We start from the raw sequence: 26,182 nt of genomic DNA, 5'->3' as shown, positions 1-26,182 counted from the left end.
AAAAGTGCATGCCATGGAAGAGTTCAGGTCTTAGGAGGTTAAGTTAAGCTACACCTCATGATATAATAGATATCCATAGTTTAATTTTATCTTTATTCCCCAACCCCAGCAAGTTAATTGCTGAGGTTGGGGAACAATCACCACTGTGGGAGAGTAGAGACCAAAACAAACAGACCAAAAGGGAAAAAGTGAAACGAGTTCCTTGTTTCTTATTTAAGCTTATCATTTTTGGTTTTCCAGCCCACATTTTAATCATTTTGATTTAAAAATTAACAGATAAAATGGAAAATAACATAACGCTCAACAAACAAACCACTGGTCCCCATACATTTTAAATTATGCATAGTTGCTGGTAAATGTCAGTGTTGTTGAGCTCCAGGCATGAGGTTTTAATCCAGTGAAACCACATCATAACTTTCTGAGCAGAGCACAGAAAAAACACTCATTTTCATGGGTGAATGTGTGACAGGGTGCTTTAGTGCAACCAGCAAGGGCAGGGCAGACGAGCAAAGTGGAGCGAAAGACTCAAAGTGAGGAAGTATCAGAGAAAACTCACATGCAAAGTAAATTATTTCAGTTTTTTTCTATTCCGTTTTATTTATATAAAGTGCCAAATGACAACAACAGTTGTGTTTTATACTGTAGGGTAAAGATATATAATAATACTGAAAATAATAACAAAAAAACCCTAACAATCAGATGACCCCCTGTGACAGTGGGAAGGAAAAACTCCCTTTTAACAGGAAGAAACCTCCAGCAGAACCAGGCTCAGGGAGGGGCGGGGCCAACTGCTGTGATTGGTTGGGGGTGAGGGGAGGAAGACAGGATAAAGACATGCTGTGGAAGAGAGCAAGAAAAAATAGAAGGTAATGATTAAATGCAGAGTGGCGTATAAACACATAGTAAGTGAAAAAAGCTGAGTGGAAAATCACAATCAAGCCCCCGGCAGCCTACGCCTATTGCAGCATAACTAAGGGAGGATTCAGGGTCACCTGATCCAGCCCTAACAAAAAGAAAAGTTTTAAGCTTAATCTTAAACTCAGAGGCTTGGTTATCAAACAACCAAGCTATATAACAGTCAGTTCATTTACCGTACAGAGAATAAAGCACAGGGAGCCCATTCTAAAAAACACTTGCCTTTGATGGATGCTGATTTTATTAAATCAGGAATAATGGCAGCAAAAGTTGCATTGCAATCAATGCAAGAGTGATGAAGATAGGACCAGATGAGACGGTCAGCAGAACATATCTGAGCCCTACTCTCCCTTTGCCTGCCACTTGAGGAGTGACCAGGCAGTGAGGTGAAACCACAGCCATCGTAACAATTACCAGGAAAGATATCACCTTAAGCTTTGATGTAAGGAAGGAATAGTTATTGAAGGACGTTTCAATAATTAGCAAATTATACAAGAGTTTACTCTTGTATAAAAAGTATGTATATAAAAAGTGTCACAACCAACCTCAATCTACCCTACTAATTAAAATAAAGCATGACTGAAGTGTTTCCTTAAGTGATCAAGAAAATACTGGAAACATTCCTACAGAAATGAACACAACATGAAATGTCCACAAGACCAAAGTAAACGATTCATTTTCATCATGATCAGACTCTCCTTACCAAAGTTTAAGATAAAGTGATTACTCAGAACGATGCTGCATGGATTTGCCATGGTCCTATACTCCAGTCCATGCCAAAGCATCGCAGCTGCAGATGGTTCCGGTTTTCCTTTCATTTGTCCCAGTTGCAGTATTGTGCCTGTCTACCACACTTCCTACCTGAATATTATTATAACTGCATTACTTCTTTTTCTTCCATCACTCTGTAGGTGAACCTGATAAAATGAAAATGTTGTACTTGTGAGACCAAGCTTAAACCCAACTTTACTTGTAGTTGTGGGTGATCTCGCATCAAACTTCCTGCTGGCTCCAGGGTTTTCTCAGCCAAACTTGGAATGAACTTCCTCTGCTTCCCTTATATCCTGCCGGGTCCACAGGCAGAGCCAGCAGCAAGCAGAGGAACACTGACAGCATCGCTGTCATCACGACCATCTCTGGTGGTTATATGTGATGACTCCTTGGACTGGGCTTGGTGTATGATCTATTTATGGTGCAGGTGCCATACCTACTGTGTCTCTCTCCCTTATGCTCTCTCTCTCCACTGTCTAACTGCCTGCTGCTGTTTTTATCAGGAATTTGAAAGACAAAAGCACATTAAAAAGAAAAAAAGAAGCTAGATTAAATCAACATTTGTTGGGCGAGCAGCTTTCACCTTTAAAACAGAGCCTGTTCTCTTTGGTATACTTGCACACAGTTGCCCACGGTTCTACAAGATAGGGAGGTAAGTTGTTCAACACACTGAAGACCTGCACAGTTCTTTGCTGAGGCAGGGTGTTTCATTGTCTTCTGTTAATATGTCTTGTTGTTGATCTGACTTTGCATTTAAATCATTTTAGAAACTGTTTAGGACCACTTGATTCTTTTAAATAGCATCCTCATATGCAAACCATTAAAGGTGGTTGAGTGTCATCAAGGGGTGTAGACTAGATCTCCTGAAAGCTGCACGTTCAGTCCTGTCTAAGTTTACATCCACAGTCAGTTTGTATTTATGAACATTGCAGCATCTAACCTTTGGATGAATTAACTGGGATATGTGCATTACCTGTAGATTAAACAGAATATAAAAGAATTTAAAATGAGCTTTAAACCTTCCCAAAGGTTGATTCTGTTCATCCTGACGTAGCGTTTTCTGGGAGAAACGCTTCGTCACTCATCCAGTGACTTCTTCAGTCTCAGCTGACTGCAGGTTTCAATCTTATAAACAGGACTTTTGCATAATGACTGAAACCAGCCCACTGAAGGAACAATGGGCTGGGTGGTCATTTCCTTTAACTGCCCTCCCAGCCCATAATAATGAAAACACAGATGACATCTGACCAGGATTTTTACATTTAGTCTTCAGTATGAGGTCCATTTTGATTTGTTTGAGTTTAGGTACCAAAACTACATCATTCGGCTTTGGAAAATATTTCGAACTGGGTTCAGACACAGCCATTTAAACCCTTCAACACATTCAAGAAAAGTCCATTCTCTTTGATCCGTGTCGGTTCTTAGCCATCCAAGTTATTGTAGAAGAAGAAGCTTGGAAATAACGCAGCTGGACTTGTTTAAGTTTCGTGAAGAAGTTTCACTTCTCATCCAAGAGGACTTCAGTTCTGAGAGTACTCTGAGCAGGTTATCTTAAATACATCTGGATGCCTAAATACACTTCCTGCAATTTAACTACCCAATTAGTATAACTGCACAGTAATAAACGGGTATACCTAATGAAGTGATTGTTGAGTATTAGTACAGTGTCTAAAAATACCTTAACCTCAAGTATAAATCTGGGTTTTTGTTTGTTTTTTAAAATAAGGATTCTAATTCCTTCATGTTCAAATGACATCCACCTATACAGTGTGTAGTGTTACTTTCCTAAACACTTAGCGCCACTGGGAGTTTGGCGAGGGTGACTTATCTTACCTAAGGTGTACTTCTGTCCAACTTCCCTGTCAGACATGCACCATACACACAATGCAGTTAACTGATAGAATTATTTAAAAGCTTTATTCAACTGAAGCTGGATATCTTAGTTTAATATCTTATGTGACCTAGCCTACCTACTTCCAGAGGCACAATATCCACAGACTCAGTCAATGCAGGCTGATGGACATCTCAGCCTGTACGCGTGTGATTGTGACCTTATGACGACACTTACCTTTGGTTTCAGACGTGGAGCACCTGAACTGGCTGCTTTCCAAAGCAATGCTGAATGGTCTGTGACAGACAGGGCTGTAGCTCAGGAGGCTGAGCAGGTTAGTGGATCAATCACAGGCTGTTCTGGTAAAGCGCTTTGAGTGCTCAGAGTAGGAAAGCACTATATAAGAACTGTTCTAAATATATTCAAATGTTGATAATTATCAATACAAATTTATATACTCTGCCATCCAGAGACCTGAAAGTGGCACTGTGGCACAATGAGATGGAAATTTCCAGTGAGATCCCATTTGTGGTTGTCCGTCCTTTCACAGTGGGTTTAGCCTGACATACACTTTCTAATTATGACGCCTTATTTATTCATCGTTATCTGTTTCTTATGTCATGAACTGGCTCAAAGAAAGCAGGAGACTGCAGGGTTTACTTTAATATTGAGTCAGCAAATCAGCGTATGCTACTCACTTCAAAGTCCGACACTTTTTAAAAATGCTTTTCATGCTTTATACTTCAGTGTACACCATTTTAACCTGCCTGTCACTCAAAGTACTCGAGTTTGCTTTACAGTAAAAATGCAGCATTATTATTGGCAGGATTCCAGTCGTCCTTCAAGTCAAGACTATTATTATTATTATTGACTATATTTAAAAGAATCAAACGTTGAACTGTTTTCAGAAAGATTCTGTGGAGTTCTCGGCCACGCCCACTTGTTGGAGATTTCCCACCAGGTGTTTCTTTCAGCATTATACAACTTCTCTAACTCTCCTCCAACTTCTTTTGAAATGTTTTGCTGGTATAAAATGTACAAAATGCATTTTTCAAAACGGTCTTGATTTCATTTTGTTTTTGTTTTATTTCAATGAGGTCTGCAAATCCCAGGATTATGTTTTTATTACATTTTGCACAATTGAGTCTAAATTTTAGCACAATATGTACTGTATACATTACATCAACACAAATATTAAATGCATTAATAGCACAGGGCACCTCTCCAAAGCATGGAGTTGGTATTAAAGGAAAAAGAGCATCTCACTACGAGTTTAAGCCACCATGTGCCGCTGATTCTCCGTGTCTGTGGATCTGTAGTGGAGAGACGGGCCGCGATTCTTCTGTAAGATATTCCATGTTTTGGTGATGGAAGTGGAGAGCGTTATCTAACACTGGTCCAAACTCATTTGCAAGTGTTCCTTGCACAGTGTCGCACACAGAGCCGCCTGCAGCCTCCACGGTGCTGCTCATCCAATCTGAAGCCGAGCGCTGCAGCTTTAGTCAGGCTCACTGCTGCTGCGAGAGGACGGATGGAGCTGGGTGCAGTACTTCAGAGGGACGTCCAGACCCACCACAGGACCCACCACACTGAGCCACAACAACACATAGTTCACTGGCCTGCCCACACACACACACACACACAAATATGTATGAATCCAGAGGAAGCAACAACTGCATCAAAAGAAAACTGCAAAGAGTGACGATGTAAAGAGTCGACACCCTCTGTCAGTTCAAACGTTTTATATATCGGGACAACAAAGCAATCAGATCTTTACCAGGTTTTAAAATGATTTAAATACAGACTCGGATAAACAGAACATGAGGTATTATACATGCTGTCACTTATTTAACAAAAACTAACTAAACGCAGAAGCAGAGATGTAGACAGCAGGACTGTATTTCACGTTACTGTTCTCAGACTGGTTTGATGTTTCATCGTAGTGATGTTAAACTTCCCTCGTGTGCATTAAACCAGCGGTCCCCAACCCCCGGGCCTCGGACCGGTACCGGTCCATGAGTCGTTTGGTACCGGGCTGCGAGAGTTGAGGCTCAGGTGTGAAATGTATAGTTTTCAGGGGTTTTATCGGTTTTCAGCGTTATTTTGTTATCGTTTTTATCGTTAACTCAGTTTTCCTGGGTCTTTTCACGTGTGTTATGAATAAATCTTCTTTTTCGGTACCGGTACTAGTTTTATTTTGTTGTATTTATCCGCGACACCTTAAAGGCCGGTCCGTGAAAATATTGTCGGGCATAAACTGGTCCGTGGTGCAAAAAAGGTTGGAGACCGCTGGTCTAAACACTGAAAAGCAACAAGACGGTTTTGAAAATGTAACGAGTTGAAATTACAGATATTCATATAAAAATGAAGAAAAAAGTACCTGAAAATTCTACTTAAGTACAAAAACAAAGTACTTGTACACACACACATACACTGCTCGTGCCTATGTTACGACAACTTTTCTCCATGCCCCTGGTACACTGCGCAGAAACACTTTGCCACACACACACACTTGGTCGTTTTTCTAATTGTACTGTCATGAAGAGTCTGAGATATAGTTGTTGGGTTTTCTGTATTTTTGTATTTCTGCTTAGTTGTGTTAGTTCCAACATGTCTTGTTGTTGACTTTGTATTTAAATCATTTTAGAAACTTTTTAGGATCAGCTGATTTTCTTAACCCTTTAAGACCGACCATAGAACCAAGTCCACCAGAGCTTATATTATATGTTTACATGCTGTGGAGCCATTTTTGGGAGCATTTCAAGTTGCTATACATCAATACAACCATTACAGCCTAGATTTTAATAATATGTCTGCATTAAGTGCATAGTAATTACATAAATTGCAAAAAAGTGCAATAAACTACAAAAAAATTGAAAATCGTTTTTGTTTTTTTAACATATATTTCTAGTTAGAGACATTTAAGAGGCTTATCCCTCAAAACTGTAAATACAAAAAAGTTTCACAAAATAGTTTCCCACCACAGGAAATTTATTTTGAGTGTCTTCATAGTTTTATTTTTGAAATACACCAATTTTTATACACTGCAGGAAAAACGAAAATAAATATTATAATGCAAATTTGCAAAAAAGCAGCATATGCATCAAAATAAACTATTTCCAGCAGTGCAATATGAGTCCTAAGCATCCCAGAAACGACACAGAAAGTCATAAAGTCAAACATAACTTTTAAAAAACACCAGTATAGGCTCATGAGGCCCTGATGGTAAAAAACTACATTTCCGTGAAAATGACATCACTTCCAGTTTCGGGCAGGTCATGGCGGACATGCAAAAGTTCGCGCTGACGTCTATTCCAATATAGGAAGTGTTACAAACAGCTGATCGGATCGGCAAAGCGTGTTTCTGGAATATTATGTTTTTGTTGCTGCAAGTGCTTTTTATGCAGTTTTTGCAAAGTTATATGTGGAAGGAAACTGTGACCGAGGACAAGCTGATGGCATAAGATGTAAGTACAACTCCTCCGGTTTCATATGCAAAAAAAATTATTGCGCTAGCTCACGTGGTTGCAGAGCTACCGGGATTTAAAAATAGTTACGCAAAACAGAGCGTGCTGCTCTGACCGGTTTTAAAGGGTTAACAGTGCTGTGGTTCAGTGCCCCTACCTGGGCTGTTCCTCCTGCAGCACAGGCCTCAGGAACTCCTCCGTCCTACAGGGGTGGAGCATAAAGAAAGGCTGACCCAGCAGAGGATGCTCCTGGCACACAGACACAAGAGTAAGTGGATCGTCAGGAGGAAAGTAAAGACGACGATGCCGAGACTTCCTTTACCTGTTGAGTGATTGCAGTCAAAGGACTGTTCTGAAGGCAGCGTCTGAAGTTTGGATGAACTGAGCTCCACACGTCCTCTAACGTCACACTCCGACCCTCTGACAAAGAAGCAGAGCAAAACGGGTGAGTTTATACCACAGGGACGACCTCCTGCCACAGGTTAGTGCATCATCACCAACATCAGTTGTGGTATCAAACAGGAGGACACAGGGTAGGTGTGCGTGTGTAACTAACCCAGGGTGAAAGCTCTGAAATACAGCACCGGAGCGCTGTAGCTGCAGGAGTACAGGATGTGATACTCGTACTGAAGCACGTGGCTGCTGCCTTCAGACAGCGCGCAGACCGCATCGTCCTCATCGCCGCCGTCGCCTGTGATGCCGTCAGGATGAAGATGGGTAGCAACAACAGGCTGTGGAGGAAGAGACACGTTTAGTGATGTTTAGTGGAGAACAGCTGGAAAATGAAGCGCTGCTCAAGTTTCACCTGCGTCCTTTCCTGTTGCTGCAGCTCTTGGATGGGGGGAGCGAAAATGGGGGAAACCGAAGCAGCTTCCTGTTTCTGTGCATCGCAGCAGTCGGCTACGACTGACCTGAGAACGGTCTTCCTGAGGTAGCCCTCTTCTGAACCCTGCACCAAAATCAGACTCCTTTAAAGCACAGCTCCAGGCTGCTCGTCAACATTAAGACTGAGAGGCCTCCTCACCTGCACGGCCTCCCAGCTCCAGCCATCTCTCAGATGCTCAGACTGCTGCAGGAGGAGCTGACAGCAGGACAAGAACTGCTTTTCATTCAGCGCACACACACTCATCTATGCAGAGGACACACAAAAAACAGTATTTCATGTGTAGTCAGACTGTGGGTGCACGTGTGCCGATATAAGGTGCATAAATATCAGGACCGAGACAACTCAGAGGCAGGTGAAGCCTTTCAGCTTTCATTCAGCAAGTTCAACTAAAAGTTTGCATAAAAATATTACATTTAAAAGCATTTATTTAACACAATCCCATCATTTCAGGGGCTCAAAAGTAACTGGATGAATCAAATAACTGAAAATAAAATGTTCATTTCTAATACTTGGTTGAAAATCCTTTGCCAGCGATGACAGCCTGAAGTCTTGAACTCATGGACATCACTAGATGTCCTCCTGACTCTCCCAGGCCTTCACTGCAGCAGCTTTCAGTTGCTGTTTGTCTTCAACACGTGAAATACTCAACTGGGTTAAGATCAGGTGACTGACTTGGTCATTCAGGAATATTCCACTTCTTTGTTTTAATAAACTCTTGCAGTCAGCTGTCCAGCGTTCTTCGTGGACCACTGGATATGGACACGCCTTACTCACGGAGAGTGTTGTTCACCTGATTGGCTGTTGTGAAGTCTTTTCTCATCACCATGGTAATGATTCTGCAGTCATCCGTAGACGTCCAGGTCTTTTTGTGTTTCTGACTTCACCAGTGCTTACTTTCTTTCACAGGATGAACCAAACTGTAGATGTTTCCATATTGTAAAGACATTTCTCAGATGGGTTTGTTTCTGTTTGTTTCTGCAGCTTCAGGATGGCTTGTTTCCTGCATGGACAGCTCCTTTGACCACATGTTGTCTGTTCACAGCAAAATCTCCAAACGCAAGCACCACACCTCAAATCAGCTCCAGGCCCAAAGACATAACGAAGGAACTGCCCACACCTGCCTGTGAAATAGTCTATGGCTGTGTCCCAATTCAGGGTCTGCAGCCTTAAAGGCCGCATTTTAAGGCCGATTACGTCACAGCGACGCGACGAAGGCTGTCCCAATTCGAAGGCTGCTCGAAATGTGGCCCTCAAATGCGTCCTTCATTTCCCTGAATTTTAAGGACGTGGCGGTGTAGACTTCGTGGCCCAACATATCCCAGAATGCATAGCGCGGCGGTGGGTGTGGATAATTTTGCCGAAAAAAAAAACGCGGATGAGGAGCACCCGAAGAGTAAACTTAAAGTAAGTACTGAATATTATGTCACTTATTTATGTGCAAATGTTTAATAACGAAGAACATTAAAACATTCCTGTTGGCCACATGTCAGCAAAGTCATGTGACATTAGTGACGTTTGTACTAACTTGGTTTTAAAGCCTTTACTTTAAAATATACGCCGTTCAATAGCTGAGCTTAATCAGAGAATGATCAAAGCTCATGTAGAAACAAACAAATGAACAAAAGATTTTCTCCTTCATTTCTGTCAAACAAAGCTGTATGACACGTTTCCAGCTGTTAGTATCATGGTTGCTAGGCAACCTGGGCAGCGCGACGGAGGCTAGACTGTCCCATTTCACAAGCCTCGCACTTCCGGCCTTAGCGGTCTTTAAGTACGCGGCCCTTGAGGATCGTTGAGGCTGCAGACCCTGAATTGGGATACAGCCTTTGAGTCAACTGACCAATTACATTGGTCCCTTTAAAAACAGGGTGACACATGTTAAGGAGCTGAAATGTCTGAACTCTTCATCCAATTTGAATGTAGATAGTCTACACATCATGTCCACGTCCATTATAGAACTATAACTGGAAAATGTTTCAGTAAACAGGTTAAAAACTAAACTTGTGTCAGTGTTCAAATATGATGGACCTGATTGTCTTTGATTTTTCTTACAAATGGAGCTCATGTTACGTACAGATGCACTGACCTCATATTTAGATGGAATATTGCTTAAAGGCAAGATGACTCGTGTATTCCACCCTGGCTGTGACAGCGTTTTCCCTACGTTTGCATGAGTGTTTAAGTTGACTGCTAACTGTGAGTTACCAAAGCTAAATGCGTTCACGCTAGAGATGCTCTTCTGCTTTTTCACTCCCTCTTGCTCATTATGGTTGATGTAACAGTTGTTGGGGCACATCGTCTTAATTGATATTATCCCTTATTTTCAGGGAAGAACCACAAATTGTTCATAGTTAAAGCAAAGTTACGTGCTACATATCTGTATGCATGCTCAAACTGGGTAAGTACATCCCAGAAAGTTGATTCTTTTCATCTGGATGCAGCGTAATGCAAGCTCTTCCAATGCAACCACAGCATTGTAAGAGCTTGAAAGTACCGTTAGTGCACAACCAGCCAAAACACCACAAAGACTGCGGGCGCGACACGTGATGGGACACAATCAGTCTCCTCAGACCGTGACCTGTCCTGATGATAAGAGGGTTGTATGAAGGAGTCAAAAACAGAGCCAAAGGGTCTGACTGTCCAAGGTGGACAGCTGTGCAGGTCTTGGAGGATCCTCTGATGTTGGTGTAAACCTGATCCAGTGTTTTTCCGTTCCATGTTCCAATGGGAACGTTTTTGTGGCACTTTGGTAACACAGACTTCAGGTGTGTGTGGTTAAAGTTCTTCTCAGCCTCTGGTGTGCAGTCCACTCTGTAGACACGGTGTCCCTGTGTTTCCACAGCTGCATCTGGGATGTTTTTAATGCAGCCATGTCTCGGAAATTATTGTTCCACACCTGTCACTGACAAATTAGAGTCTCAAATCATCCGTTTTGTTGAAAAGTGAGCGAGAGCAGGCGAGAACTAAACTGTGCCGAGACTAACGTAGCCCGGCTCTAATCAGAGCGTGTGCAGGTCCAGTCGGTTTTGATTCCAGAGCCGGATTTCTAAAAAAGAGATTTAGCTGTGAGGTGGATCAGTGTTCTTTTTGTACTGATGAAAATGAAACCCTAAAACATTTTTTTCCATGCCCTATCACACAATGCTTTTGGTGTGACATAAAAAATTGGATTTCTCTAAAAATGAATGATGTGCCACCATTTGAACTATATCATGTTTTTTATATGGATCATCTAGCTTTGGATGTCTCTGTCAGAGATATTTACCCAACATGGTATTGAGTAAATATCATATCCATTGTGCTAAATGGAGGAACTCTAAGACTTCTTTCCCTGGTTTTATTAATGATTTTAAGTTTTTTTTTTCTTCGCTTAAAAAGACAAAGAGCAAATATGCCAAAAACTTTTACCAGGGTATTGCCCATCTCCTGCTATTCTAAATTTTGACTTATTTTATGTCTTTTGTTTCACTGCTCCCTTTTATGCACAATTTAAATGCCTGCCATGTATCTTTTCTGTTTTTTAATTGTACATTTTTATTCATTTACGTTTCTATTATTCCCCTAATGCTGTATTTCTTGTACTGTTTCTAATTTTCATTTGTATTATTATCCGTGTTCCTCTTTGACAGTTTGTATTTTGCAATTGCTCAATAAAAAACCCCAGTTTGTTTTCCGGCTCACGTGACCACTGCCTTCATGACGATTCATACGTGGGTTCCTCATCCGGCTCCTGCGATGCGTTTTTTTTTTATTTATTTTTTTATTTGGATACAAATTGTAAACTCAGTCTGACCCATACTCCGGAACAGTAGGAGGCGGTAATGCTCCTTTACGTTGGTTGCCAACCGCCGTTAAACACAAAGAAGAAGAAGAAGGCTCCTGCGATGCGTTTATCCCGCCGCCATATTGCAGCGGGGTTCTTCGGGTCAGCCCAAAATAACAGAACATGCCAGACTTTTGTGCCGCTCTCGGGTGCTCTCATCAAAGGAACGCCAACACCAAGCAGCGGGGAATAACGTTTCACAGGTGAGCCGCTACAACACTACTGTTGTACGAGCATCTAGTTATACGACTATTAGCGTTTCTTCACGCAGCAGAGTGTCAACAGCTTTAACAGTTATTTAACTTTAAGCTGCCAAAATATTAAAGCGTCAGTGAGAAGCTGTGAGTGAGCTGGGTGCTGTAATACTGACCCACGGCACGCGACGGATGCGGTATCTGTGGTAATGTTGCTCCTGTGTGTTTATTTCACCTCGCACTCACCAAGCACAGCACTGCGCGAAGGGTCCCGTACGAAACTGCCACATCCGTTTTACGACAGTTCCTACCGCTTTCTGTCATGGCACCGAGTGACGTCGCAGCAAACGTATTTATTATTTATGCCGCAGTGATGTGCGATACCACTGATTTCCTTTCCGATCCGATACTTTGTACAGAAACTTAATGTGTGATTTAAATTTGTAGTTTCATAACGATCACAGGACATCAGACAACTTAATTATGAAGAATTATCACGTAGAAATAAAAAGTTAACTGACGTTATGTGAACACGTATATGTGTCATTTAACATGTATGTACTTGCCTGGACAGTTCAACAAAAACATCCTACATTCACACTTCCCCTCATCCATGGTAGAGCAGCGCCACACTACACATTTTGGTATCAATCCAATACCAAGTAAATACAGCGCCACTATTGCTGATATCCATACCAATAATTGTAAGTTATTCAGGCAGCTGATTGGGGGAGAGTGGTGTGCCATCACTTAGGAGATGAAGTCTCAATTTGCAAATTCTGACCACATTTTATTCACCACTATATCACTGTCATTTACTTTGCATAATAATTAGTTAACACAACAAAACACACCTTTCAGCTTTTCATGTGTTTTGAAACTGGGTTTTTGGGGACCTGGAATGTAAATGTTTCTCTCTCTAAACACACAAAAAGGTTTGGAAATTGTTTGAAGTGCATGTTTGAGGTTTATTTTTCAAAGAAACAATTAACACAGTTCAGTGGGCTACATACTGAATCTGAAGGATGGCAAAGTTGGATGGATCCACCCTCTAACGTTTACGTTGTAAAGTGGGACTACAGTTATTGTTCAGACAACAACAACAATGAATTGCATGGCCTTCTAAAAATGATATTGGGAAAAAATAATAGCTGATTTTTGAATCCAGTAAGTTCAGGTAACAGATGTCTTCATGTACCTGTATGGAGATATTTCCCTATTCAAACAACAGTGCCCACTTTGTCCCAATGCGCCTAAACAAGAGGAAATGCTGCTCATTTGTTTCAGGCAATCCAGCCCAGATATTTGGAGAGTCTCAGCTGCTGCAATAGCTTTTGATCAGTTTCTTCAGATGTTAACTGTAATTATTAGAGAGATTATCATATTTTTGTCACCAGTCTTCCTTGAATACTTGAGATAAAAAAAATCTAACTTTAGTGTTTTGTATGTTAGAACTTTACTCTTCTCATTGACTGAAGCACCAACAACAGCACAAGCAAGCTTGGGCTAGTTACGTGGTGCAGACGGGGGCTGCGACTGCCCCTGACATGCTTTGTGGTCCCCTGCTGAAGCATGAAAGAGGCTGGGGGTTTATGAGTCGTGGTTCAGTAGAGCATGCCGATCCTTGCAGTGGTTTGTAGCCTCTTGGATGTTGATGTGACTCACAGGTTCAGATTCGATGGGGGAAAACAAGAGAATGTGCTGAATTTCAGATCTTATCTTTCAGATATTAAAGTGAACATGAAGCTCATTTTCCACATTATGGTCATTCTAGGAGCCAGAAAAGAGAATTCTCCTGGGTAGGGCTGCTCGATTATGGCAAAAATGATAATTGATTATTTTCACTGAAATTGACAATATTTATTGAACAATAACAATGTTGAATAATGACTTTAAAGATTGTCAAAAATAATATAAAATAGTGCAAATACTGATAACAGTGCAAATGTTTGCAATATAAGAAATAAATGAAAAATGTAAACATCTGTGTTTAGTGAACTTTGCAGTGTTGCTCTGTGGTGCAGCTACGACACTGTAGCAAAGTTTACACACTGTGTCTACTTGATCCACGTCTGACTCATGAACCCATAATGTTTCCACACCACTGAAGTTTTTTTACCTCTTTTCAACCAACAGCAGTCACTCTCCTCTCCAAATAACTTCTGCTGAGCTTTCCGAGCTTCCCTCGGGTCCTCTTAATCAGCGGTCCCCAACCCCCGGGCCTCGGACCGGTACCGGTCCGTGAGTCGTTTGGTACCGGGCCGCCAGAGTCGAGGCTCAGGTGTGAAATGTATAGTTTTCAGGGTTTTTATCGGTTTTCAGCGTTATTTTGTTATCGTTTTTATCGTTTACTCGGTTTTCCTGGGTCTTTTCACGTGTGTTATGAATAAATCTTCTTTTTTTTTGGTACCGGTACTAGTTTTATTTTGTTGTATTTATCCGCGACACCTTAAAGGCCGGTCCATGAAAATATTGTCGGGCATAAACCGGTCCGTGGCCAGATCGTAATCGAGATTAAAATTCGATTAATTGAGCAGCCCTACTCCTGGGTACGCCCACTGGGTAATGACTTACAGCCAATCAGTGCGCAGTGTTTCTCAGTCAGAACCAGCACTCCCACATGGTCAAGGGAAAAACAGCTTAAGGCTCCATAATGGGATACGGTGAACACAAAAACAGGCAGCTGTGTTGAATCAGCAGTGCTAACATGAAATGAGAAAAGCTGAGAATAGTTCATTAAAAGGAGGACAGGGTGCATCAACATGTGGTTGTGTGTATACAGCGTTGACTTTGAGAGGGGGGAAACCTCTGAGGGACCACAGTAGTGTACAGTGTAACGTGTTGCTACAGACAACAGGACTACATGCTGTTCTCCTCATGAGGGTCTTATCTCTGTAGGTTCCCGAAGGACAAAGTTAAAAGGCAGTTATGGAAAAGAGCCCTGAAGAGAAGAGACTTTGAGCCAAACGACCGCTCGGTTGTCTGCAGCTGTCATTTCAAAGCAGAAGACTTTGACAGGACTGGACAGACGACTCGTATAAGAGAAGGAGTGATCCCATCGGTTTTTTTATTTACAAGACATCTCGGCAAGGTGAGTATCACATATCACAGGCTGTGTTGAACCGAGTGATAACTGTGAGGAAAACCTTTTGCACTCTGAACCTTCCCAGGAACATACTGCAGCCAGGACAAGCAGGACCTCTCAGAAAGCTGCAGAAGAACTCCCACAGGTGCAGGCTGTGGAGCAAACATCTGTGAGTGACAGCTGCCGTTTACACATTCTGGAGCTGCGTCGGTTAGAAAGCCACTTTTCATTCGGTCGTAATATTTTTCAGGATCATCAGTATGCTCTAGACCCAGTGCAAGTAAAAAAGCGGTTAAACGAGGCCCGGGAGAAGCTGGAAGAATTGCGTCGGGACTTGAGAAACGCTAAGGATCGGGAAAGGAGGCACAGAAAGACAGTAAAAAGCTTGCTGGAGGATTTGAAACACAAACACATGCTCTCAGAAGAACTGCAGCACAGACTGGATGATATTCTGCTTGGCTAAACTGTGGCCTCTTTGTCTCTCTGCCTGCGATGTTCCTAAAAACAAAAAAAAAACGCTGCTCAGATTTGATATTAAAGTTCTTAAAAAAATAGTGTTTCCATGACAACGTATGGGTTATATTAGTGTGATCCTTTGTAAATGTTCAAAATAAAATCTATAACACTTTTTTAAAAACCAGTGATAGATGTTTATCAAACATAACATTCATACTGGAAGCAAAGGAACCTCACTCGTGTTTCATTAAGTGCTCGTCAGCGAGCAGCAGACCAGAGCATCACCTGACAGCAGACCGATGTTAACCGCCACTCAGGAAGCGGTTCCTCAAAGACCGCTTTGTCCAGTGTTAAGAAGCATCCTTCCAGAAGACTCCAGTTGGGCTGCTTTGACTGACAAACGTAGCAGCACAGGTTGGCTGCTGTTCCAGGTTTTAGAGCAATTTAATGGAATTATCTGACCTGCTGTTGTGGTTTTAAGGCCTGATATTGCACATAATCTAAGGCTACGTTCACACTGCAGGCGAAAGCGCATCAAATCCGATTTTTTTTGACCCTATGCGACCCATATCCGATCATGGTGTGACAGTGTGAACGGCACAAATCTGATATTTTGAAATCTGATCTGGGTCACTTTCGTATGTGGTGCTGAATCCGATACATATCCGATGTTTTAGAAAGCTGCTGTTTGATGGTCATGTCGCATTAAATCCGTCTTTTACGTCACTGACACAAGACAGACGCCAATTATCAGCGCCGGAGAAGACACGAACGCTTCCTGGCCATCCAGTGAAACTGTTGGGAACAACGCTGGAGAAACGTGAACATTTTATTTGTACTGTATAATCTGCAGATTCTGACAGAAATCTGCAACTATCCTTTGAAGCAGCGCTCCTCTAAAACAGCAATAAGGATCATTATTAGGTTATTTACATTATTAAGTAAATAACAAAATAACTTAAAGCAAAAATTGGGAAACGTGAAGTCTGAAGTCTTTATATTAAGGTCATCAGTCAAACAATACTGTTGGTCTGGGTCTAAACAGAGCGCGTTGTGTGTGACGTCTTCTTTTGCCGCTTTGAGCGTTCACACTAGAGCGCGTTTGCTGTCGCATTTTATTTGTAGTGTGAACGAGCAGACAAAAAAATCTGAATTGAGCATCAAGACCTGCAGAGTGAACGCAGCCTAAGTAGTCTTGCAGACACAGCATGCTAACGATGTCTTAGTCAGGAGCCTCTAAGATCCCCTCCAGAAGGCTCGGCTTGTATCTCATTTTTACTTTCACATTAGATTTTATGTGTCTATTATCAATTCTTTCCCGTTTTGTTGAACTATTCCATCGTCTGCTACACAAACCCAGATTCTTAAGCATTAACGAGCTGTTCTTTTAAGCTTGGTTCATGCGTGTTATAGAGCTCAACCTTCATGCGGCTCCTCTGCAGTAACATTAAGCACCTTTGATCTCACGAGTATCCAATCAGATCTCGAGACATATTTTTGTACTCTTACAATAAATCATTTCATCTCTCGTATTCACTCCCATTTATATTTATTTAAAAGCCCAGCTATATCATTTGACTTGCTAGTATTGAACCGATCATTGTAATACTTGAAGTTAACAACCTTCACCTTGAACGAGTTCAGTTTATTTCTGTAGCACCAGATCACAGCAGTCGTCTGTGCCAGCCCAGGTTCATGTGTGGACTGCAGAGAGCGCTGCTCAGGTTCCACCATCTCAGTTTAACAGGTCGACGCTTACAAACATGAGCGGCAGGACATGGGAAAAGAAGACATTTATTGAAATAATGCAAAAGAAACTAAACACGAAGACATTTTTGTAATTTTTTTCTCCCAATCAAGCAAAATGTAACAGTTTCCACATCAAAAACATGATCAACACTGAAACAGTCGTGCCCAGCTCAGTCAGACAGTTCTGTTTGAGGGCAACAGCAAAACAGCAGAGCTTTGTTCCCAGTCTTTTATGACACAGAAAAAACTGAAACACAACACACCGTCCTTTGAAAATCAAATATATACATTTTCTTACAGTATTTACACTTTGAATGAAAAGTAAAACAATCACCACTCTAGATCCTTCTGTCCCGGAGTCAAAGGAAAAGCACATCATGTCGACAAAAGTGAGAATGGCACACGATGTCGCTGCTGCCGTACCACGCTGTCGGGGAGAAGCAGCAGGGTTTGCTTGATTCCACAAAGGATGCTGGGAAGACGTGAGGCGAATGAAGGGTCAGGAACAGGCTCAGCCTCAGGACAGGGCCGGTCCTCCAGCTGGCTTCACTTCACACCCACTGTCTTAGGAACATTAAACATCCCGCAACTCACGACAACTGTGTCCACACACTTTAGGATCACTTGGTTGGTGTTTTGTCTAATAACTCTGAGCTAGGGGTGGGGTTGTTGCTATTGTGAATGGTGTATGTTAACCTAAATCATCAGAAGCCCCTCGGACACTGCACGACTATGGTAACGAGTGTCCTGCTTTACTGTTAATTATCTTTTACACAGGAAGCACCACATTGTGTTCACGAAAACATCAAACTAATGACTAAGACCAAAAACATAGTAAAAAAGGGTTTAGGAGAAGCGGACTAATCGTGTCACACATTTGCATACATGCAGTTGGAGGGTTTCCCCTGCTTGTCATCAAAAACAATGCTTTGACTTATTAAACATTTCTTTTAACCCAAACCGTATAACCTGCTGCTGATAATCAGGTGTTGTCGCTGCATGTTCCTAACCAAACAGAGTAGAAAAGCGCTATCCGGTCGTTAAGTGATGACGTGACGAATCCTACTTCCGGGCCTAAAGTAGTCTGCGTTTAATATGGCTTTTGTGTTGTTAACATGTTTAATGTTTTGTATTTTCTTCTATTTAATCTCAAAAAGCTCCTAAAACAGTCAGCGATCACTGTTGACCTCCCTCGGCTTTTATTACCGCTAATCATTTATTTAAGCTCAGTTTTAAAACCTTAGGATGTAGCTACAGCCCAGCCCATGCAGCAGTATATGAATGACTAACCTCGTATTGTGGATGGATTATCTCAGTTGTTCTCCTGACTGAGGTTTGGTCCTTTTACAGCATCCTGCCATGCGATTACATTTGTTCCTGACCACCGAGAACACTCACAGTAACTTTTATCGAGTGGAAAAAAGTTAGCTTGTTTATATTATGCTAACATAGCTGTGTCGCTAGCGGTCACGTAGCACATCATTATATACCAGCTAGCCAAACTTCAGTAACCCTACAAACGTCACTGCTGTTTAGTTTTCTGTCTTCATTTATGTTGGAAGTGATAACAGAGCTGTACGTTTGAATTTGTTTCCAAAACCCCGCAGTCAGGACATGCTATATTGTATTAAGATAGAAGCTAGCTAGCTAGTTAGCTAGCGAGCTAACTTCCTGCTAACTTCTAACTCCGTTAAATGTCATAAATTCCGTTTTCATGGATGCCTGGATGTTAAACTCAATTGTTACACCTGGTAGAGCAGAACGCTGATCATTTTATTAAAGATGAAAGACTTTAGACAGTTTTTCAACTCTCAGTAATGCCATAGTGATCGTTTGATATATGGACCTGCAGCGGAGTTTAGGCCCAGACACGGCTAGTGACGTCAGACTGAACGACCGGATATAAGAATCAGTCCATTTGTATGTTTCAGAGTTTAACAATGAATTTCATGACTTTTTTAATGTTTTCAGAGCACTAGTTTGACATTTTAGAGGTAATATTTATATTCAGTATGCTGACAGTATCACTGTTCAGCATCATCTAATTATTCTCTATATCCTCGCTAATGTTAAGTGGGTATCTTCAGTTGCTTTCATGTTTACTACCGTTTTCACTTGTGATGGCAGCGTGTGCTCATTGACTGAAGAATCAAGCATCTAACCAATCGCTGGTTCGGGATCTGACGAGAGTCTTTTAAGGCTTACTGACACTTGGACTCATTGCGTCTCCTATAAGGTGCAGAGGCTGCTGGGAGAATGAGTCCTCAGAGAAAACTACAGCTTTCCTGGTACTTGTTTCCTTGTTTCCTAGCAGCTGAACTTTTGTGTTTCACGAGGCACGTGCTATTTTCAAGAATTTGATGTTTGGAGGGTTTTTGAGATTATTACAGCTATGCACTTTGTTCATAGTTACTCAGAAGAACAAGCATTATACTGTGACCCTAACTGCTCAGCAAAGACCCTGTGCATCATTTCAAGAAACAAGAACTTGTTCCTGTACCTGAGAGCACTGTGTGAACAGCTAACCAGTGATGTACAGGTGCATTTAGAAATGTTTCATATGTTACATTACTTATGACTGCATCTACGCTGCACCTGGAGTTCTGTCAGTATGAAACATTCAAAGCTGTAAGACATCTGGCAGCAGCTGTGTCCATTAGCTGAAGCATTTATATTCTGACACTGATAGTAAGCACCTTGTTTTTGGTTGCATTTGAAAGTGGACGGCTTTATAGGGAGCTTAACTAACGTGTGAGTCATCTTACCCCCAACCCAAATTCAGTTTAACGTTGCAGAGCTGACTCCAGCTGTTTCAGACGTTTATGCTTCCACAGCACCAACACTATCTGCAGTGCAGTATGAGGGGCAGTGAAGTGAAGCCAGCAGGGCGCTTGGACCTTTGCAGACCTGTAAGTGAGCTAAAAGGAGGAGGTGGTGGGGTAGATGGAACTGCTGGCTGAGGCACTGCATTCACACCCATATGGCTTCAGGCCTTCAGACATGTCAGCGGCTTGCAGACAGATGTGAAGGGTGGTGTGGAACTCAGTAATCCGGCCACCGTCATTATTAGGAGCAAACAAAGGCCGAGTGAAAGACTTTCCTCCTGTGATGGACTGACTGAGGGTTTGGATACAGCAGAGAGATGGAGTCAGCGCAGGGTGCAATCAACACTTCAGTCTGACACCTTCATACACTGCAACACGGTATGCATAATATTGCTTTCAGTGTAGGTTTTTGCACGTGGTGACACATGATGATTTGTACCAACACTGTTTCGACAGGAGAGTCTTGGTGTCCTGCAGCTTCACATTCTCATTAGGTTTCCACTGCAATAAACCGTCTGTGGATACATCTACAGGTCTGATTGTTTCAGCTTCTTCAACGCCGGACGTTTGGTTTATTTGGGCGCCACCAAAGAAAAGTCAGTAGTTCTGTTTAATAGTCCCACTGACATCGGCGGCATAAAGTCAAGGTTTGGTACTTTAACACTTCTGTTGATGTCACCCTACGTCATGAAAGCAGCCTCACGGAAGAAATCTGTTCATTACCACAGTTAATTTTGACTCGAGTGGTACAATGGCTGTCTGAATGGGGAAAGGCTCCAACCCTCGGTGACCTTAAGATGGAGTAGTTGGGAAATTCCCATTAAAACTACAGCTTATATCAAAAGCTTTCCGATTGAAACTAGAGGTCATGGTTTTCTCTAGAATACTGTAGGCTCTTCACTTTGCAGTGTAAAGTGCTTTGAGGTGACTGCTGTTGTGATCTGGTGCTAAATAAATACACCTGAATTGATTGAATTCCCACCTCAGGACACCTAAACTCTCCGCTCAAATGTTCTGTTGGCTGACATGGAGGCGTAATGAGACATTTCGCGATAAAGGCCAAAGAGTGTAATGATTTGATGGTGTAACCACATAAATATGCTCAGAGTTTGTGACATTAGTTTTTGTTTCATGTTCCTTGCTTTCCTTCATGTCTCACTCACCACCCGCTCCGATGTCTTTATTTCAGAGTTTTTCAACAATTTGCAGCAACTTCATTGAGGCAAGTGACGAAGTCGTCAATCCATCCTTTAACAGTCACTTTACGCAAATATCAAGTGATTTTACCGAGATTGCTCCGACAGTTCAGTCGTGTTTGCAGCGGCGCCTTTCACAAGGTGTGTTTAGCAGCCTCGTCAGCATGGCTGTTCTCACAGTGGACATTTGGACTTGTTGCTGTAGGAAAGCACAGACGATGACGCCGTTCCACCAACTTATGAACAATGACAACTCACGTTATGGAAACAGGTGCTACTTGATAAGGATTTTCACTTTTTATTTAAAATTCATGTGCTGTTTAACCGTGGGTAATAGCAACAGGCATTTGTTAACTGCACTGTTACCCAAACCTCCCAGTGTTGCTGTCCAGGGTTGCCAACTGCCCCGTTTTAGCTGTATAATGAGCAAACACTGGTTTGTCCCTTAGTCCACCTTAAATGTCCCATTTATTGACCATTACCTGCAATGTCACATACAGTGCATATGTGCACTACACCCAGCTGGTTGTGTATTGTGCTTCTGGCATGCCAGAGTGTCCCGTATTCGTTAGCTAAAAAGTTAGCAACCCTATTACTGTAAGTGACTGATGCTACTTTTAAGATTAGGCTTCAAACTTTCCTTTTTGCTAAAGCATATAGTTAGGGCTGGACCAGGTGACCCTGAATCCTCCCTTAGTTATGCTGCAATAGATGTAGGCTGCCGGGGGATTCCCATGATGCATTGAGTTTTTCCTTTCCAGTCACCTTTCTCACTCACTATGTATTAACAGACCTCTCTGCATTGAATCATATCTGTTATTAATCTCTGTCTCTCTTCCACAGCATGTCTTTATCCTGTCTTCCTTCTCTCACCCCAACCAATCACAGCAGATGGCCCCGCCCCTCCCTGAGCCTGGTTCTGCTGGAGGTTTCTTCCTGTTAAAAGGGAGTTTTTCCTTCCCACTGTCGCCAAAGTGCTGCTCATAGGGGGTCATATGATTGTTGGGTTTTTCTCTGTATCTATGAAGCGCCTTGAGGCGACTTTTGTTGTGATTTGGCGCTATATAAATAAAATTGAATTGAATTGAATTACTGATGTTTCTGATAAGGCGAAAAGCAGGAAACTGGGGAGCTGATCACCTCAAACAATCAGAAAAGTGCTGTGAGGAAGAACTTCTGCGAGGTGCTAGACGAACCACGACGAGTGTGACGTCATTCACCAAGGGTTTAGCAATAAGCTACATGCGCTGCGTCGAGTGCAAATTTAGGCAGATTGTGTGAAGGACAGCTGCCTCCGTCCAAGAAATGTGCAGATTTAATGCTGAATCCAGAAACCCACTTAGCAGGGTCTTTGTTGTTTCAGTTTATCACATGTATACATTTACTATGCAAACTCAGTCACAGGGTCAGAGGTTAGGTTTTTGTTTTGTCCCAAAGGGAGAACATATCCAAAGTATCTGTAATGAGCGATAAATGTAAGCAAGACTGAGGCCTGTGCTAGCTAAAGTTATTTATTTTTCTAGCAGACAGCATTTGTGAGGTAAGATGAAGTTCAACCACTTACAACTGGCCGACTATTTCCTACTGAGGATGTGACCATGAAAGAGCACAAAAGTGGGCTGAGGAACATTTTAAAGACGATGAGTGTCAAAGGCTACATGTAACAGTGTCAGTCGTACTGATGTCTGACAAGTCCAAATGTCCTCTGTGAGAAACCTCTTCAATCCTTTCTACTGCGATGGCCACATTATGGATCCTTGGACAAATGTAGTGCTTACACAACAGTTCATACAGCGTCCACAGAGAAGCAGCTAATTGCCACTGAATCTGCTTTTCCTCTTTCTGTTCTTGGTGTTTTTCTTGTTCTAAACTTCGGAGGACTGCAGTCTTTGTCTTTTCTATAATCTTCAGACACTCTTTTGTCTCTTTCCTTGCTTGGGTTACACCTGTGCAGTCCTCCCTCTTTCATTCAGCTGCACACAGTTGAAAAAGTTTTCGTTCAGCAATAAGACAACAACCTCTTTATCTGTGAGAAAAGCCGCTGCAGTGATTCCTTCAGAGATTAGGACAGTTCGTCTTTAGCCTAAAGAAGCTCCACTTCTAAACATGGGACACTTTGTGCGACTCTCTCGCCTGCTTTATGCTATATAGCCATTTAATGACCCGTGCGTTTCGCTCCACAGCCGAAATGCCATATGGCACACGCTCCCCAGCCTCCTCCTCTTCGTCCTCACCCTCATCCCCATCTGACAGACCGTCGTTGGAAGATCGCCGAGAACGATCGCAGTCAGAGGAAATCATAGAAGCTGATCGGAAATTCAAACTGACGATATCCGAGTTGGCCCGTGCAAAGTTCTCCGGACCGACCGCCTCCAGCTCCTCGGGGTCGAGTCCGCAGTAGTTAAAAAAGCGCTCCACGTCAGCTCCAGCCCGGGCGTAGCGGTCTGACAGGTCGGATTTAGATCTGTGCAGCGAGGAGCGGCGTGCCACCGACGAACCAGGTTCTAGCTCGAGGTTAGGATCGGCTAACGTTTTTGAAGGATCTCCAAGATCACAAGGTAGCGACTGAGGGGGGGGTGTTGTCACAAGGTGAGGGGGACGGGGCCGGACGAGGGGGAGGCAGTGACAAAGAAAGTGCAGGAGGAGGGAGGGATGACGGTTTAGGTTTTGGAGGGAGGGGCGGAGCTGAGGAGCTACTGGATCGTGCGGTACGGAGCGGCTTGCCATTGCACAGCCGCAGGAGGTCGGAAGATGAGTGGGAAGTAAGCAGAGGTGGCAGCGGGGACCGAGAACGATCCATAACGCCTCCTTCGCCGCTTCTCTCGTCGTGGACTCGTCTGCTGAGATTCAGGTTTCCTCCCTGTTGCGGACTGCGACGCCCCCCGCTGTTGATCGGGGGAACCTTCAGTGAATGGGAGAAGGACCGGAGGGAGTGTGAGGTGCTGGGACTGGGAGTCGAGTCGGGTGGTTGTTCGTTAAGAGTCATGGTCGACCGATAGGTTAACGGCATCCTAGGAGCAGAAAACAGAAAGCTAAAACGAAATAAAGACACAGACACAAGTATTTGGATGGTAGCTCAGCTTTGGAAAATTCGCCTTTATAAACCACCAGCAGCCAAGTTAATGAACACGAGCCAACTGAGCGTTTGCTGTTAAGCACAGAGCTAGATTTACTTTTGATGTGCACCAGAGCAAGCCCCGATTTTGGTGTTGGAGCCTCCTGGTACTAAAGAGACTCCACACAGCTGAATGTTATCGCCGCCCACAGCCAGTGTTGCCAACTTAGCGACTTTGTCGCTATATTTAGCGAGTTTTCAGACCCCCTAGCGACTTTTTTTCTAAAAAAAGTTGCTAAAAAAAGACGTGAAAGCGCATATGGCTTTTACTCTCAACAAGCAGCGGGTGCTGTAACGCAGTCAGTTCTTCTTTTACTCTTATGCTGTTTTGTGGATCACAAGGTTTAAAACTACTTATAAACACACACACACAAAGTAACTCCACCAGAGTGCCTATTTCAGGTCACTTTTGCCGGTCCAAGCCCGGGTAAAGGAGCAGGGTTGGAATTGTGACATTAAAAAAAACAATAATTGCTAAAATAAATTTAATTTGTAGTTCTAAATAAATTCTAAATGCATTTAGGACGTTTTTTACTCACTTTATGTCTCGTCCACGATGTTATTTCTCTCTCCAACAACGTAGGTTACAATTACATTAGCATGACCAATTATGCAAATTAGGTGATGACGTCATTTAGCGACTTCTAGCGACTTTTAGGACAGCCAATAGCGATTTTCCTTACTGAGGAGTTGGCAACACCGCCCACAGCTCTTACGGTATTTGGCTACGTTAAATAGGTACCATCTGTGGACAGCCGACACGTGGATTAACATTGACAGCGGTGTATGGAACTATATTCATTTCAAAAGTTCAGAGGGAGAAAAAACATTATCTAAAGTCCTGTCACGTAATTTCAGTGCCTGCTTTGCTAACCAAATCCTGCTCGCCCAAATGAACTGACTTTCACTGTTTGGAGGCCAAAGAAAGAGACGCCCTGATAATGTAAAGTTTGCGTTACATCATGGCAGCAACATGAGCACCGGTTTACACCGGATTTGTTTACAATTTGGAAAGTAAGTTATTATCAGCAACTATTGTTTACTGTGTAGCAGAAAGACTGACGACTGTCACTTGATCACTTAAATACTGAAGAAACACGTGTTGAAACCATTATTCTGGTGTACAATATAACATACCTTTAAAAAAACAAACAATCGTCATATCAAGGAGACATAAAAAGGAAAAATATTTTTCGTAGTCAGTTGAGTAAACTTCCTTTTTCAGCAGCAGTCCTGTGAAAACTAAACTGAACCACCTTGAGCAGGCGTAGCTGGAGTCGTTTTCTTTATGGTTTTATCAGATTGCTGTGGAGGACTTCTGTCTCCCTCTTCTTTGCAATCGTTGAGGTTTTTGGATCTTTGTTTGTCTGTCCACAGCTGTTCAGTCAGGTTGAGGAAAAGAGTCAAGCCTCTGCAGTGGCCCAGTCATTCTGATAAAGAGTTGTTTCTGTGATAACTGGGCCTTATCACTAATATTTCCCAAGAAATTCTCGAAACGTGCCCACCAACCTATTTTGTTCTTACAACTAAACTAAACCAACAGCCAAAGTGGAGAAAGAGGTAATGATGCTGTGAGCCTGCACCGCTGAGGGGAAAAGAAGGTTTGACTGAACCTGAAACTATCAGAGGAGGAAGCCAGAAAGTTGTAGTGCTGACTGCAGTGACGAGACAGGAAACAAAAGGAATTCACCAAGAAAGCAGCAAAGCTCGAGCTAATAACAACAGAAACCAGGTGTCATTTCTATCAGAACAAGACAAAAAAACTCACAAAACTGAGATTCTCCAGCATCTCTGGGGAATGAAACTGTGAGACATTCAGCAACAACGGAAATCATTTCGTTAGTATAATTAAAATGATTCTTCTTATTA

The 26,182-nt window shown here is 42.5% G+C and overlaps 3 protein-coding genes across 5 annotated transcripts in view; 1 reads left to right on the top strand and 2 right to left on the bottom strand.

The window, feature by feature from the left end:
• Positions 1-4,583: 4,583 nt before the first annotated feature.
• atg10 (ATG10 autophagy related 10 homolog (S. cerevisiae)) lies at positions 4,584-12,226 on the bottom strand. Of its 2 annotated transcripts, none has more exons than XM_085141126.1 (7): positions 12,134-12,226; positions 8,009-8,113; positions 7,790-7,933; positions 7,541-7,715; positions 7,307-7,404; positions 7,142-7,233; positions 4,584-5,136 (listed from the first exon to the last, which is right to left on the bottom strand). In XM_085141126.1, the coding sequence occupies exons 1-7, from the start codon at positions 12,209-12,211 to the stop codon at positions 5,016-5,018; spliced, it is 813 nt and encodes a 270-aa protein (XP_084997252.1). In that variant the 5' UTR covers positions 12,212-12,226; the 3' UTR covers positions 4,584-5,015. The 2 variants fall into 2 exon arrangements, with proteins under 2 accessions (XP_084997252.1, XP_084997253.1); XM_085141127.1 differs by having other exon boundaries at positions 12,064-12,191.
• Positions 11,662-26,021, top strand: LOC146498444 (THAP domain-containing protein 6-like). 2 transcript variants are annotated; one of them, XM_085141132.1, is made up of 4 exons: positions 11,671-11,896; positions 14,786-14,978; positions 15,058-15,141; positions 15,223-26,021. In XM_085141132.1, exons 1-4 carry the CDS (start codon positions 11,817-11,819, stop codon positions 15,433-15,435), a joined length of 570 nt encoding a protein of 189 aa, XP_084997258.1. In that variant the 5' UTR covers positions 11,671-11,816; the 3' UTR covers positions 15,436-26,021. The 2 variants fall into 2 exon arrangements, with proteins under 2 accessions (XP_084997257.1, XP_084997258.1); XM_085141131.1 differs by having other exon boundaries at positions 11,662-11,896; positions 15,058-26,021.
• The window catches only part of fam110b (family with sequence similarity 110 member B), a 48,072-nt gene continuing 44,580 nt past the window's right edge, over positions 22,691-26,182 (bottom strand). The window contains 2 exon segments of the mRNA XM_085141122.1: positions 22,691-23,772; positions 23,774-24,209. Of these exon segments, the coding sequence (XP_084997248.1) occupies positions 23,299-23,772; positions 23,774-24,209 (910 nt within the window). The 3' untranslated portion in view covers positions 22,691-23,298.

The sequence above is a fragment of the Neolamprologus multifasciatus genome, chromosome 18 (assembly GCF_963576455.1).
Source record: "Neolamprologus multifasciatus chromosome 18, fNeoMul1.2, whole genome shotgun sequence".
NCBI classification, from domain to species: Eukaryota; Metazoa; Chordata; class Actinopteri; order Cichliformes; family Cichlidae; genus Neolamprologus; species Neolamprologus multifasciatus.
Note: the sequence above shows the minus strand (reverse complement) of the source record. Positions and strands in the feature narration are given on the sequence as shown.

Bases quoted from the DNA above. Each gene is read 5' to 3' on its own strand.
- atg10 (XM_085141126.1), bottom strand. From the start codon at position 12,211: ATGACAGAAAGCGGTAGGAACTGTCGTAAAACGGATGTGGCAGTTTCG. The intron at 7,234-7,306 runs GTAAAGGAAGTC...TCTGTGTGCCAG, and splicing joins TGACTGCAATCACTCAACAG to GAGCATCCTCTGCTGGGTCA. The intron at 5,137-7,141 runs GTAGGGGCACTG...GTGTGTGGGCAG, and splicing joins CTGCAGGAGGAACAGCCCAG to GCCAGTGAACTATGTGTTGT.
- LOC146498444 (XM_085141131.1), top strand. From the start codon at position 11,817: ATGCCAGACTTTTGTGCCGCTCTCGGGTGCTCTCATCAAAGGAACGCC. The intron at 11,897-14,785 runs GTGAGCCGCTAC...TTATCTCTGTAG, and splicing joins CGGGGAATAACGTTTCACAG to GTTCCCGAAGGACAAAGTTA. The intron at 14,979-15,057 runs GTGAGTATCACA...GAACCTTCCCAG, and splicing joins TTACAAGACATCTCGGCAAG to GAACATACTGCAGCCAGGAC.